The sequence below is a fragment of the Hyperolius riggenbachi genome, chromosome 9 (assembly GCF_040937935.1).
Source record: "Hyperolius riggenbachi isolate aHypRig1 chromosome 9, aHypRig1.pri, whole genome shotgun sequence".
Classification (NCBI taxonomy): Eukaryota; Metazoa; Chordata; class Amphibia; order Anura; family Hyperoliidae; genus Hyperolius; species Hyperolius riggenbachi.
This window is the reverse complement of record NC_090654.1, coordinates 36,495,797-36,511,571: the sequence shown is the minus strand read 5'-3', so window position 1 is coordinate 36,511,571 and position 15,775 is coordinate 36,495,797. Positions and strand designations below refer to the sequence as shown.

Genomic DNA, 15,775 nt, shown 5'->3' with positions numbered 1-15,775 from the left:
TGGGAGACAAATTAAGACTGCTATCAGAGAGGACAGTTACCCTCCAATACTTGGGTCTAAGGTGGAAGGCCCAGAATCTTACCTTCCATGGAGGGCCAATGTGAAGCTCTAAAGAGTACTTTGTAGTGAGCCCACAAGATGCTGATGACTGCCCAGAGAACTATACCCACCCCCCCCTTTTTTTTCCCCCATTGCAGAAGGTTGGTTGTACGTTGCAGCTGCCAACAAACTCTGTATGCACAATCCCTTCCACAGCACAACATTAAACACTGTACAGCATCCCCCATATCTGCACCATCACACCACTGCTGCACCCACACAGCACTCAAAAAGTATTTACAGAGCGTTTCATACACTTTGCAGTCAGTGGAGGAATAAAACGTGTTGGATCCTGCTGGATGACACAGAGAATTCCGTTTGCTATTCCTCCCATCGGGGACCGCACACATCCACACAACACTCCCAAGAGAGGGAGTCTCAGAGCAGGAAGGAACACGGCAGGACATTAAAGGGGTCTACCGCTAAAAAGTGACTCGACCGCTTTAAGTGGATCTTGATGGAATAATGCCAGGAGGAAAACTCCTTATTGAATTTTAGAAACGTTTAAAGGACAAGTGTAGCAAGACTGATATGGAGGCTGCCATATTTATTTCCTTTTAAGCAATACCAGTTGCCTGGCTGTCCTGCTGATCCTTTGCCCCTAATACTTTTAGCCATAGACCCTGAACATGCATGCAGCAGATCAGGTGTTTCTGACATTGCCAGATCGAACGAGATTAGCTGCATGCTTGTTTCTGGTGTGATTCAGACACTACTGCAGCCAAATAGACCAGCAGGGCTGCCGGGTAACTGCTATTGTCTAAAAGGAAATAAATATGGCAGCCTCCATATACGTCTCACTTCAGTTGTCCTTTAAGGGAATAAGTGACTGAGCTCGGTATTCAGCCAGGATAGATGGATCTTGGTGGAATCATGTCACCTACTTATGGAAATAAGGGAACATGTAAGGGAATTGGTGACAGTTGTTTGAAAATAAGATAGAATAAGTGGATCTTGCTGGAATAATCCCAGGAGGGAACCCACTTATAGGACCATTTTAGAGGGCTGAGTGATGGAGTCTGGATTAGAAGAATTGTTGGTGGAGACAGTGAAAGACTGAGAATGAAGTTTTGGGGTCCAGATCCAGGAGTGGGACAGAACTTAAGGAGGGCTTCTATACTCAGGAATCAAGATGGGGCAGCTTAGAGAACAGAGATGATGGTGGTCTTGGTCAGGGTAGTGGAGGCATCGGTGTGATGTACAGCTGACTGTTAGCACAACAGATGAACTGTTAATGTCCAGCGCTGCGTAATATGTTGGCGCTTTATAAATACAATTAATAATAATAATAATAATAATAATGGTTGGGGGACATTAAGTAGATTGGCACTAGATACCAGGAACTGTATAGGGAAGAAGGGGGGCACTAGACACTAGGGAACTGGAGAGAGAGGGGCATTGGACACCAGAGAACTTTATAAGGGAGGGAAGTGGCAGCTAGACATTAAGGTTGGACCGCAACTTGGTCCCAGTGTTCAATTTCAGCCCACTTTGTATTTGAGTTGGACATCCCTGGTCTGGAGGGATGGCAGTGAGAGCCAAACGCCTCACCTTTAGGGATGGCACTGAGTAACATGTGTCAGAAGGTTGGCACCAAGTGACACATCAGGCAAAGTAAGAGTGCCCAGTGCATACGCCACCTAGGGAGATTATACTTAACATGCAGTTGGCACTTGGCTCCTTCCCGATTTGATATTGAAGGGGTGATTGCACAATCCAACCAAACCCATGTGATACAAGGTGCTACCTCAACTATTTATCCACATTACTTGTTCACCCTCAAAAACAGGTGTTTATGTGATTCCCAGATTATACGGTGTGTGGCGGACACCAGGCTCTTTCTACTGAATTCTGTATCAGAAAAACAATACATGAGAATTTCTCCTTTTTCTAGCGTTCCGCCTCAATGAAAAGACTTGAGAAGAAGACTGGAGACTGTAGTCTAGCTGTCCGCCGTACATCCCACATCTGTAGTCCTTCTTAAATAATGTAGAAAGCAGAGCTATACTCCTTTGCTGGACCTCACAAGAAGGTGCCTGACCCAGAACTGTCACATTTCCTCTGGATCAATTCTTACATACCACAACTAACTAATTACATTCTTTTATGGGATCTCCTTATCCAAAAGTTGTTTTCCAGTACATGTGACGGTAGAAGCGCGATTCTCACCACTGCACCACTACACAACATAGGCCCTGGAAACCTGAAGGATTTATTGCATCTGTGTCGCACCTCTCACAACCTCAGATCAAAAGTATCTGATAACTTGACCACCCCCAGAGTTCAACTACAAACCTTTGGAGCCAGATCTGTCATGCTGCCCCTACCCTGTGTAATGCCTTGCCAAACTTAACACAGCTCCAACTCTAGACACGTTTAAATCCAAACTGAAAAGCCTCCCGTTTAGTCTGGCATTCATGATCACATAACTTTCCCCTGTACACATCACCATGTACTGATCAGAGACAAGCTTATGGGCTTCGGGTCCTGCTGGAGAAAGGCGCTTTACACATGTTTCGTTGTTGTTTCAGCAAGTGTGCGATTCGAGGTTCGGGCGATTGCTGACAGATCTCTCCCCTCCCCCACAACCGACAACAAGCGGGTGGAAATGCATCGCAACAGGTTCCACTTAAAAATAAGCTTTGTTTTTGGACAGAGTGACCCTTTATAATTTGAGAATATGTCTTGTTCTTGGCCTTCTAACCACCAGCCTCAAAAGCCTCCCAACAAATCTGATACAGGATCTGTTCAGTACTAGCAAGCCATGTCTGGCACCCGAGGACTTGCTGGGAGCTGTAGTTCCTCAGCTGTCTGCAAGCTGCACACATCCTATGTATAAGTTTTAATCTTTCACAGATTACTTGCTCTGAACTTGCTGGGAGTTGTAGTCCCTCAGTTGCGTCTGCCTGGTGGCCACACGCCCTCTTTATGAGGTTTAATCTTTCACAGATTGTTGGTTCTCCAGCCTGTAAAGTTAAACTTCTTGGGAATTTTGTCTGAGCCCCCCTGTTAGAACCAAATAATGGGCGGGCAATCAGACAGGTCGGACCTCCAGAAACGGCAGCCAAAGCGAGTTGTGGTCCTGCGGAGAAGCAAATTGTTTGTGTGTAAACAGATTACGGGCCGCTTCCCATTGTGCTGTCCCAGCTTCACAGAAAAAAGGGTAAAAAAAATGCACAACATGGATGAACAAAAAGTTCTGAAACAAGGCGCATCGGCGCCGGGGCCGCAGAGCGAACACTGCCAGCGGACGCAGAGTAAGCCAAGACAAACAGCCCCCCTGCATCCCCCCCGTCCCTCCACACGCCTCATTGCAGCCTCGAAAGTGGGAATCTGCAACTCAGGCAAAACACAGCCAGGTCCAACACAAGCACGGGGTCCCGTGCCCAAAATAACACGGCCTTCCTGCCTCTCTGAGTGCCCACAGGGGAGGGGGGAGACGGCTGCAGCACCAGCAGAGTGCAAGCTCTTGGGGGGAGGGGATGTTTTCTAAGCTGGGAATCTGCCCCATACAGCAACTTTCTCGGCAACAGAGTAAGGGGGGGGGGGGGGGGGGTCACACAGTGCGACACGGACAAACCACTATTGAGCAGAACGTCCTACAACAACATATGCAAAATCCAATCAACAGGCACAAAAGTCACCCATCAACAGGCACAAAAGTTACAGCGATGTGAAGGTTACACGCATCCAATTTTTATCTGCAGATGACGGGCCAATTTTACCACTGCCGTGTAGTGTGAGGGCCAACAGATTTTGAATACTTAAGCTGGGCACACACAAGATAAATCTTTGAAAAGTGAAAGATCAAAGATCAAATCTGGAGATAATCTTTGTAAAAAGAAAAAAAAAAAAGTTCACAAAAAGACCTCAAAAGAACCAGACCAAAGATATTTCTCTCTCAATCTTTCAGAATCCTCCTGGTGGATCTGATCTGCAGGCAGTTGTTCATTAAACAAGGTGTGTATGAGATCTGCTGATATCATAGACTATGAAAGCATTTTGCAGGAAATGATCTTTTGCAGATACTGATCTGTTGCATGTGTGCAGCATCTTTAGATAGAGCAGTCTTTCAAACCTCCCTGACAAACCTATGTGGCAAATTAATTCCTAGGCTTGCATAGATTATCGGATGGGTGTACTCAGCCTAAAGTGAACACGAGGTGAGAGTGATATGGAGGCTGCCATATGTATTTCCTTTTAAACAATACCAGTTGCCTGGCAGTCCTGCTGATTTATTTGGCTTCAGTAGTGTCTGAATTATACCAACCATGCAGCTAATCTTGTCAGTTCTGGCAATATTGTCAAAAACACCTCCTCTGTTCCACGCTGGTTCAGGGTCTATGGCTTAAAGTATTAGAATCAGAGGAGCAGCAGGGCAGCCAGGCAACTGGTATTGCTTAAAGAGACTCTGAAGCAAGAATAAATCTCGCTTCAGAGCTCATAGTTAGCAGGGGCACGTGTGCCCCTGCTAAATCGCCGCTATCGCGCCGCTAAACAGGGGTCCTTTCACCCCCAAACCCACCCCCGCAATCGTTGGTCGTAAAATTGGTTGTATATTTAGTCTTCCTGGAGGCAGGGCTAACGGCTGCAGCCCTGCCTTCAGTCGCGTCTATCAGCGGCGCATCGCCGCCTCTCCCCCGCCCCTCTCAGTGAAGGAAGACTGAGAGGGGTGGGGGAGAGGCGGAGATACGCGCTGACAGACGTGCGTGGGGCAGGGCTGCGGCGGTTAGCCCTGCCCCAACCAGGAAGCGCTCCCCCGCTGCACCGAGGGGATTTGGGGGTGAAGGGACCCCTGTTAAGCCGCGGGATAGCGGCGTTTTAGCAGGGGCACACATGCCCCTGCTATCTATGAGGTCTGAAGCGAGATTTATTCTCACTTCAGACTCTCTTTAAAAGGAAATCAATATGGCAGCCTCTATATCACACTCACCTTGGGTTCACTTTAAAGTGGACCTGAACTCTAGCACAGGACAAAAGGAAAACACAGAGAAATGCAGCCTGTATGTATTTAGAGAGTTAAGCCTGTTTAATCCCCCCTCATTTATGTCTAATCACAAATTGTAATTTGACCTATCCCCTATGTCACATGATTGGCAGATAAGCTCATTTGAAGCAAACAAAATGTCTGCTTCCATGAATCAGGAAGTAGAGACAGTGCAGATGTATGGCAGGATTTGTATCCGCTGTAACAAATGTAGTGTGTGTGTGTGTGTCTTTGTGTGTGTGTGTGTGTGTGTGTGTGTGTGTGTGTCTTTGTGTGTGTGTGTGTGTGTGTGCCTGTTTGTGTGTGTCTTTGTGTGCGTGTGTCTTTGTGTGCGTGTGTCTTTGTGTGCGTGTGTCTTTGTGTGCGTGTGTCTTTGTGTGCGTGTGTCTTTGTGTGCGTGTGTCTTTGTGTGCGTGTGTGTGTCTTTGTGTGCGTGTGTGTGTCTTTGTGTGCGTGTGTGTGTCTTTGTGTGCGTGTGTGTCTTTGTGTGTGTGTCTTTGTGTGTGTGTGTGTGTGTCTTTGTGTGTGTGTGTGTGTCTTTGTGTGTGTGTGTGTCTTTGTGTGTGTGTGTGTGTGTGTGTGTGTGTGTGTGTGTGTGTGTGTGTGTGTGTGTGTGTGTGTGTGTGTGTGTGTGTGTGTGTGTGTGTGTGTGTGTGTGTGTGTGTGTGTGTGTGTGTGTGTGTGTGTGTGTGTGTGTGTGTGTGTGTGTGTGTGTGTGTGTGTGTGTGTGTGTGTTCGTGTGTCTGTGTGTGTGTGTGTGTCTTTAGGTCTTTAGTCTCAACCGGACAAGTAACTGAAATCAACACACAAGTTCTACTCCATCAGAGCTACACCTATAAAGGATGGGCTTCACTTGCAGTCTCTAATGATGTACAACACTTGCTATGTCCCTTTGGAGTCCTTACGTAAAACTTCCACTTTGGCATGAACTTGGGAGAGAAGCTGAGGAACTTTTTCATTCATTAAAAAAATAAGGAAGGAAGTTGTGTGACCTCCGTACTACCGATTCCCAGCAAGAGAGAACGGAGCTACAAACTAGACCGTCATCACCTCAGAGGATTGTCCTGGAGTGAAAATCTGCTATGGGTACAGGTGTCCACTGAGGATGTTGGCCTCTACTTTACTGTGCTGGATAAAGATAGATTTACACTAGCAGTAAGGTGCCCATTCATGATACAATCTTGATTGTACAATTTCACCACTTCTTTGTAATTTGAGGGACTCCCTAAATGCCTGTACACCTCGCAATTTTGCGATGATTCTCCCGACAACCTGCATTTAGATTTAGATTTATTCTCGCTTCAGACTCTCTTTAAAAGGAAATCAATATGGCAGCCTCTATATTACACTCACCTTGGGTTCACTTTAAAGTGGACCTGAACTCTAGCACTTCTTTGTAATTTGAGAGACTCCCTAAACGCCTGTACATCTCGCAATTTTGCGATGATTCTCCCGACGACCTGCATTTTTTTTTTGAGCGACGTAGTCGTTTCCGCAATCTTGCGATGTGGGTACAGGCGCACGATCACACGAACATTGCTTAGCATCAGCGATAACTACTTTGAAGGTGGATTGGATCTTTAAGATCCCCAGACAACTCCCGCACATAGTACCGCGATCACTTGAAGTCTTGTTCATGCCCATAGTGTAATGTTGCGCATACCTGCCGGCTGGAAGATGGAGAAAGATGGATCAGGGGTTCTCTTGTCGTCAGGGAGACGTTGCTGGATCCATCTTCCTGCGTCCCGAGGTGAGTATGTAGCTTAAAGAATCCATTCTCAGTTAACCCATCGACTCAATAGATTGTACAATCAATATTGTATCACTGCTGGGTAATTTTCGACACTGTGTTTTCCCTTCATTGCCATTAGCAGGCCAGAGACGGGAATAACAGTACAAATGCAGATATGGAGGCTCAATGGCATGGTTTAGCATTCAATGTCAACAGCCAATCAGTGTCGCACTTGGCATACACTACCTGCAATGCCTTATGGTCCTTTTATGAGTGTCCTATGGAAATTACCACACAAATCAAGATGCCGTACTACACATCGTTAAACAATGCATGGCAATGGCGTCCATTCCAACATCCACTATTGTGGTATAGCTAAGCAGCTATTGCCCCAAGTGTGACTTTTACATGAAGCCACGTCAAACACTATGCATAACTTGACATGCAGCACCAAAACTTACCAAAAACAGGCACAGTGTCAGAAGACTTAAGCGGAGAAGTAGACAGTTGCAGTATCAGAGAAGTGTAAGCAGGGGAGGAGACAGCCGCAGTATCAGAAGTGTAAGCAGGGGAGGAGACAGCCGCAGTATCAGAGAGGTGTAAGCAGGGGAGGAGACAGCCACAGTATCTTAGAGGTGTAAGCAGGGGATGAGACAGCCGCAGTATCTGAGAAGTGTAAACAGGGGAGGAGATAGTCGCAGTGCCAGGGAGGTGTGTAAGCAGGGGAGGAGACAGCTGCAGAGTCAGTGAAGTGTAAGCAGGGGAAGAGACAGCTGCAGAGTCAGTGAAGTGTAAGCAGGGGAAGAGACTGTTGCAGTGTCAGGAAAATGAAAGCAGGTGAGTAGGGTTCTCCCCAGGCTCTTTTAGCCTGGTGCTCCACCCGACTCATTTTGGTGAGCACCTGGCTGTCATCGGCTCACCTGCTCATCCTCCTCCTATGCTGTAAGCAGTTATGCCAGCACTGCCTTTGCCAATCATGTCCCATCTGGCTACTTTTTCATGCCACCCGGCTAGAAAAAAATTGAGGAGAACGCTGGGTGAGGATACAGTCGTAGTGTCAGGAAAGTGTAAGCAGGGGAGGGGACAGTTCCAGTGTCAGAGAGGTGTAAGCAGGGGAGGGGACAGTTCCAGTGTCAGAGAGGTGTAGGCAGGGGAGGGGACAGTTCCAGTGTCAGAGAGGTGTAAGCAGGAGAAAGCTGTAGTGGCAGGGAGGTGGGTAAGTACGGGAGGCGAACAGTTAATGATTATCACTATTCAAAGCAGACATAGAAACATAGCACCAATGGAGAGCTAATACAGTGGTTAGAAGAAGGCCCCTAGTGGGCCTCTGTGATCCAGGGACCCTGGTTTGGTTACAACCTCTGCACCACTGGTGTGAGTCTAGCCTAACTCTTGACCAAACTTTTTGTTAATTTTGAAAGTGAGACACCTCTGTCTTCTTCCACCCCATCCCATCTCCATACATCACAACTCATTACTCAAGCAATAGATCGGTTGGATGCCCGTACAGTTATTCCTAAACAGTCACCCAAAATGATCACAAATTAATGGTTTAGAGGACAATAACCAATCGATTTTGTTCGATTTAGCTCCAGGATTACTGAAAAGAACAGACTTGTGCTTACTGATGATTTATAACGCACAACTGACAAAAATCCTCCCCCTGCAATTTTTTGCTGCCCAGACGCAATCTGCTGCAATGAAATTGGATGTGTGTGGGGTTCCAGCCCAGAAAACCGCAGTTATAGGCGCAGTTGTCATGAACTCGATGAGCGTTCCAAGATCCAAAGCGTTTAATGTGAACAGAAAACTGCTATTCCTGCAAGTTTCCCGGATCCTACAAGTCCCAGGTTGTCCCCATCACTGGCTGCGCTCGGTAACACGATAAGTCAGAGCTACATAAACTAAGAACGTGCGAAAAGACAACTCCAGAGAGGAATGAATAAACTCGCCACTTCGTTATCTGACTCTGCAGAAACTGTTTTTATGGCTCGTGGAGGAATTTGCAGGCGAGACCCAGAAGTTGGGGTGAGAGTTTTACGCCCTGCAGTCGCCATTGTTCGTCACCTTCTGCAGAAATATTTCCTCCAGAAAGGAGATTTGCAGATATTTAATCACACCCGGAAACAAAAGAACGAGAAGGAGGATTAGAAAGTGGGAGAAAAGTCAGCAGGGCGAGACAAAGAATGTAAGAAGACAGTTTTCACCTACACCCCAGAAAACCGCAACCCCGGGCTCAGCGATCTGGGGAACCGCCGGGCGAGGAGGGGGGACTGGCATACTGACAAACCGTACCAGGAATAGCACAGAGTGAACACGGTTATGGAAGGGGGCCATTCTCTGTATTCCCAGCACACAGGAGAACTGGAAGAGGGGGAGGAGGGGGAATTAAACCATGGAAGAGGAGACAAAGGGAAGAACAGAGGGTCTTCCAGCCTAGAGGTAACAGCTTGCAGCAGCAGCCTCTACACAGAGGAGTATTGATTGCCCTGCAGGGGGTTACATGCCTGGCATAACTCTCGCTCTGCCCCGGGAATGGAACCACAGTAGAGGCAAAACCTCTCTTGCATCCCAGAAGATGCCCCTCTGCAAAGTCTCCCTTGTGAGGGGAGACTGGAGTGACTTGGAGTGGGCTGTCACTGTGGTAGGTCTACCTTTGTAGGAATAGGGGCACTGGGGTGGTGTAGAAGTGGGGTGCCTCTCTGCCAGGTTCTTCCTTGTGAGGGGAGGGGCACTTGGGTGCCTCTCTGCCAGGTTCTTCCTTGTGAGGGGCATTGGGGTGCCTCTCTGCCAGGTTATTCCTTGGGAGGGGAGGGGCACTTGGGTGCCTCTCTGCCAGGTTCTTCCTTGTGAGGGGCATTGGGGTGCCTCTCTGCCAGGTTATTCCTTGGGAGGGAGGGGAGGGGCACCTCTTTGCCAGGTTCTTCCTTGTGAGGGGAGGGGCATGGAGTGCCTCTCTGCGAGGTTCTTCCTTGTGAGGGGAGGGGCATGGAGTGCCACTCTGCGAGGTTCTTCCTTGTGAGGGGAGGGGCATGGAGTGCCACTCTGCCAGGTTCTTCCTTGTGAGGGGAGAGGCATTGGGGTGCCTCTCTGCCAGGTTCTGCATTGTGGGATGAAGTACAGTGGGGTGACACAGAAGAGGGGTGCAACTCTGGCAGACCCTACTCTGTGGTGGAGGGATACTTGGGTTGTGGAGTGGGGTGCCACTATGCCAGCTCCTGCCTTGTGGGCGAGGGACACTGGAGTGGCACCAAAAAAGTACCATTCTTCCAGGGCCTACCTAGTAAGAGACAGGTGCAGGAGTCGGGTACCACTCTGATAGGCTCTGTCTTGTGAGGAAGGGATGTTCGGGTGCTGCGGACACTCTGCCAGGTCCTGCCTTGTGGGTGGAGGGACACTGGGGTAGTGCAAGAATAGGGTGCTACTCTGCCAAGGCCTAGCTTCTAGGAGGCGAGTAGAGGAGTGGGGCGCTACTTTACTACGTTCTACCTTGTGTAATAGGAATATTGGGGTTCTGCTGAAACTGAGTACATCTCTGCCATGCTCTACCATTAAATGGCAATGGGGTGTAACTTTGCCAGGCCCTGCCTTGTCGCAGGTGAGTGCAAAGTAGTGAGCTGTTCCTGGAGTTAAATAGGAGGGAGAAGAGGAAGGGTATTGAGTAGTTTAGGGGGAACCCCAGAAACTGAAGAGTGAAGTGTGGAAGGGACTAGAAGATGGGCAGAAGCAGTGATTTGCCATTTTCTAGCAGTACAGATGGAAGGGGATACAGATACAGAGTGTTCTGCACAGAGGGCGATGTGAAGTGACTGGAGGATGTGCAGAGGCAGTAAAGGTATCTCAGGCTGTGGAAGTATACATGGATAGGGGTACAGGTATGGGCGTGCCAAACTCTGGAGGTATACATGGAAGTGCACACTAGTTTGAAGCGGGCCTGAACTCAGAACTTCCTCTCTACTCTAAAAAGATACACACCAGCATAATAACCTTTAAAGAAACATTTTTGTTACAGCTGATACAGATCATGCAATACATCTGCAGTGTATCTACTTCCTGCTTTCAGGACTCTCTGTTGTGGTAGTCAGCTGATGCTGCTGAGAGATCAAATTACAACTTGTGATTAGTCACAGATGAGGGGGAGTTGGACAGGCTAAATACATACAGGGTGCATTTCTCTGTTTTCCTTCTGTCCACTGTAGTGAGAGTCTCTGGAAATATAAGTAAGAGGATTGAGGGGCAGGGAAGCCAGGTTCTGATGAATACATAAGTGTGAGTGGCGTACCAGGTTTGGGGACTCCAGGCTGTGGAAGGGGTGGAGGAATCGGAGTACCAGCTCTGAGTGTGGATAAAATAAGGGGACTTGAATTGTCAGGTTCTGTAGATGGGGATACCACCCCCAGTATGGGTGGTATGTATGATTAGGGGTGCCAGGCTCCAGAGATACTGGGGATAGGAAGTGCCATGATTAGGTATGATTAGGGGTGCCAGGCTCCAGAGATACTGGGGATAGGAAGTGCCATGATTAGGTATGATTAGGGGTGCCAGGCTCCAGAGATACTGGGGATAGGAAGTGCCATGATTAGGGGTGCCAGGTTATGATGATACATAAGAGATGTATACAAGCAGGAATGGGGTGTCAGGATTTGATAATACAGGGTGAATAATATAGGAATTCTAGGCATAGGAATGGAAGGAAGCTGTACAGGAATGGAGCGCCAGGCTGTGGTGGTACAAATGAATCAGGGTGCCAAGCTGTGATGGTGTACAAGAAGGGGAAGAAGAGTATGCAGAATGGGGTGACTGATGAAGCAGATACGAAGGGAATACAGTGATCAAGGTGCCAAGCTGTGGTGGTGCAGGGAGAAGGGGCTATACAGAAATGGGGGTGCCAAGCTATGGGGGTGCCAGGCTGTGGTGGTACAGGCAGAAGGGGATATTCAGAAATGTGGTGGTACAGGGAGGACAGAAATGTGGTGGTACAGGGAGCAGGAATGAGGATGCCAAGCTGTGAAGTACAAGAAAGGGGGAATACAGTATTGATGGTGTCACAGAAAGTTGCAGAGAATAGGCATACCAGGTTCTGCATACAGTTTGGGGGGCAGGAGGGGGCATCGGGCACTGACCTGGGGTTGGAGCTGTTCCAGTAGACACCATGGCGGACTCCGCTCACCCTCCGGATCTCCCGCAGCCCCGCACACAAACCACAGCAACAACCGCAGCAGCACAGCCGCTTCCATTGCTTCTCTCCTGGATCTCTGTGCTGTGCAGACCTCCACCCCCTTCCCTGCTCGGCCCCAGCCCGGCCCCGCCCACAGGGGGGCAACTCCAGCCAATCACGTCGCGCCTCGCTTTCCACTCTGCCAAAGTCTCACAACTCAGCCGGGGAGACCCTTTCCTGTCCGGAATGTCCCAACATTCTGCATCCCTAAGCCTGGGAAGACTATTGTCTGGCTGTCGTGTGTTCTCATCGCCAGTAATATTTCCCAGTACATTCAGGGGAGACATTTTTCTGGTTGGATTGTCCTATTACACTTATAATAATACTATTAGCAATAGCGGTAATAGCAGTAGAGTATTGTTGTACCGTGTTAGCCATCAGTAAAAGCTAGAAGTTTTGTATCATCCTGATTAAAATTATTGCAATAGTAGTAGCAGTGGTCGGGTGTTAAGGTTTTGCCTGTTATTTAAGGTAGTTAAAGTTTTGGCACAATAAGAATTTGTTTTAATACCTTCTTCAGGATGCTTCAGACTCTCATCCTGAAGATCAACAGACTGAAGAAGGTACCCTGTTTACCGGAAAATAAGCCCTAGCATGATTTTTATAGATTTGTGAGGATGGTTTAAATATAAGCCCTACTTCACAAATAAGCCCATAACAAAAAGGTAACGTTAAATGGTGCCCATGGAGCTGCAATATACATGTAAAAAAGTAAAATCCATTGGCAATATAACGCAACAGGACAGATAGACTTTTCACTAGGCCCCCAAACACCCCCAAAAGACTCGCAATTAAAAACACCCCACCAGGGCCGGATGTACCATAAGGCATTGTAGGCACGTGCTTACAGGCGCCTGATTATAGAAAGGCGGCTCAGTCCCCTCCCCTAGTGCCTCCCTCCTTCCCTATGCAGAGTCCCGAGCGGAGTGTAAATGAGCGGCTACTCACCCTGTTCTGGGCATTCCACTGATGAAATCTCCATTCAGTCAGGGGAACCTCTAGCTACTTAATACTCAGGGTACCTGTGGCTACCTAATGCTAAAGGGCACCTCTAGCTTACCTATGATGGGCAAGGGAAATAAGGGAAAAGTGACACTTGGGCCAGCCAGCACACTTGCAGCGCGGTTTGGTCAGGGTTTTTAGGTTCTTGGAGGGATAAGTCTAGGGTGCCAGGACATCTGTGCCTATAGGCTCCCCATGTAAATCCGCCTGCACCCTACGACTAGACTCAAAAGAAAAAGGGTTGGCAAGTGCCGGGCTCTCGGTAAATGTAGATTGTTGTACATGGAAAAACGAAATAAAGTCACTAGAAATTCATGATGGAATTCGGGGTTTGGAAAGGTATGATGATCCAGAATGTGATGACATTACTCGACAGCAAAGTCCCTGTTATCCGGAACGCAGGCATCCAGAAGTCTCAACTAACCGGTGTGCCTGTGGGGGATAATGGAGGCTGAACTTTTGTAATGTGCAGAGTTTAAAGGAATGCTATTGCGTCCGGGGGCGCGCATAATCAGCCGCGTTCACAGCCTGTCGGCCGGTGACGGCCAAACCGGAAGTGGCCGCCGGCGAGACCAGGTGCATCGGAGGGACACGGCGAGGGCACCGTTCAGCTGCAGGGGGCTGAGGGGAGCAGCAGGTGAGTAAAAGTCATTTTTTTTAAGTGACTTAAGTATTCCTTTAAGTGCAGCAGAAGCAACTTACCGATCCTCCGGGTGCCGCGGCATCTCTTAGGGCTGGTTCAGACGGACGTCTGCGTCATGCGTGGCGTCGCATCTGGGGGCGTTGTGGCGGCTGCGCGGTCAGGCTTTCGGTCGCGTTCCGATGCGGTCGCGTTTTTTATTTCCCTAGGGGAACATTAGCCGTCGCGGTTGGCCGCTCCCTGGAAGCAACATGTCGCTTCCAGGGGCAGCTCGAACGCTAACGAAAAATCGGGACCCGAACGCCGCGTTGGGGTAAAAGCGCGCAAAAGCTTGGTGTAAACGCTCCCATTCACTTGAATGGGAGCGTTTACCGCGATGTTCCGAACGCTTGCGGTAAACGCTCCGCAAGCGTCCGTCTGAACCAGCCCTAACACTTCTGATTCTACCAGCAACTTCCCAGCATCTAAGTACTGCTCCCGACATGTGACCCGGCGCCAGTCACATGACATGCCAGGACCCTGGAAAGCCACTGGGAACTACAGGAAGTATGGAAGATGGCGCCCAGAGGATTGGTACGTTGCTTCTGCTGCAGGGGGGGTTAGCTCCCAACTGTCCCTCTTTTGGAGGAATAGCCCCTCTCTGGGGACCCTGTCCCTCTATACGGCTCCCTCTTTCAGGACTCGTACACAGATCTGTGTCTATATGTATTTTCCTACTACATGTGTTTGACTCTGAACTTTATTCCCATCCTTCAAATTAATATATTATATTTAAATGTTAACATAAAGTAAAATGAACCAGGATAGAAAGGACCAGTGTGGTTTGAATTATAATACAACATATTTTTCTTATGAAATCTTTGTGGTATGCATGACTAAGGGTGTGGTAGGGGCGTGGCTTAAGGGTCCCTCTTTCTTATCTCAAAAGTTTGGGAGGTATAGGCTATGTTTTTTTTGGCCGTCATGCACGTATCCGGCATCAGGCAATCTTGCTGTATTGCAATAAATCTTGATTTTTTTGTTTTGTTTTGTTCAAGAATACATTTTCATTATTGTTTTGGGGAAAAAAATAAGTCCTCCCCTGAAAATAAACCCGAAAGCATCTTTTGTAGCAAAAATAAATACAAGGCTGTCTCATTTTCGAGGAAACACAATATTACTATAAAATTAAAGTTGGATGGTCCAGAGCCTTCTGGGACCCTCACAGAGCCCACCGTTCCAGAGCTAGCTCCCTCTTCATCTTCTGGTCTCGCTTCCAACCATGCATGAGTGCATCCAGACTGGCCATGTATAAGTGGGCTCCACCCATGCCCAGTAAAATGAGTGGGCTCCACCCATGCCCAGTAAAATGAGTGAGCTCCACCCATGCCCAGTAAAATGAGTGAGCTCCACCCATGCCCAGTAAAATGAGTGAGCTCCACCCATGCCCAGTAAAATGAGTGAGCTCCACCCATGCCCAGTAAAATGAGTGAGCTCCACCCATGTCAATTAAAATGAGCGAGCTCCGCCCATGCCAATTAAAATGAGCGAGCTCCGCCCATGCCCATTAAAATGAGTGAGCTCCACCCATGCCCAGTAAAATGAGTGAGCTCCACCCATGCCCAGTAAAATGAGTGAGCTCCACCCATGCCCAGTAAAATGAGCGAGCTCCGTACATGCCCAGTAAAATGAGTAAGCTCCGCCCATGCCCAGTAAAATGAAGCCTTGCATGGACACTTCACCCCCCCCCCCCCCCATGTGCATTGATTGTTAACCCATATGTTCAGTTTCCCGTCGCCAGCCACTTGGTATACTCGCTGAACATCCGTTGCATCTATTCACTCCCGAATTATCCCAGACTCCCCATACTGGGGTTCTGTTCGCCAGAATGGACCGATCGGATCTGTTATGAATGGGCTGATGTGACCTATTGCTTTGCATGGGATCTGTTTGAATCCATCGGGATCTGTTCTGTTTCATTCCAGTAAATAAAACTTTTTTTAGTGCGATAACAGAGCCTTACTGACTACTCTTCTACCTACGGTAGCACAAGGTACAAGAGTTCTCAATTTGCAGTTTCTTCCAGTCTAATCGATTATAAACTGAAGTGGATTTAAA

The 15,775-nt window shown here is 48.3% G+C and overlaps 1 protein-coding gene across 1 annotated transcript in view; it reads right to left on the bottom strand.

The window, feature by feature from the left end:
* LOC137533415 (ephrin-A4-like) overlaps window positions 1-13,763 on the bottom strand; it is a 52,968-nt gene extending 39,205 nt beyond the window's left edge. The window contains exons 1-2 of the mRNA XM_068254810.1: window positions 13,741-13,763; window positions 11,942-12,175 (exon numbers count right to left, since the gene is read on the bottom strand). Of these exons, the coding sequence (XP_068110911.1) occupies window positions 11,942-12,175; window positions 13,741-13,763 (257 nt within the window). The remainder of the gene's footprint in view (window positions 1-11,941; window positions 12,176-13,740) is intronic.
* Window positions 13,764-15,775: the final 2,012 nt, after the last annotated feature.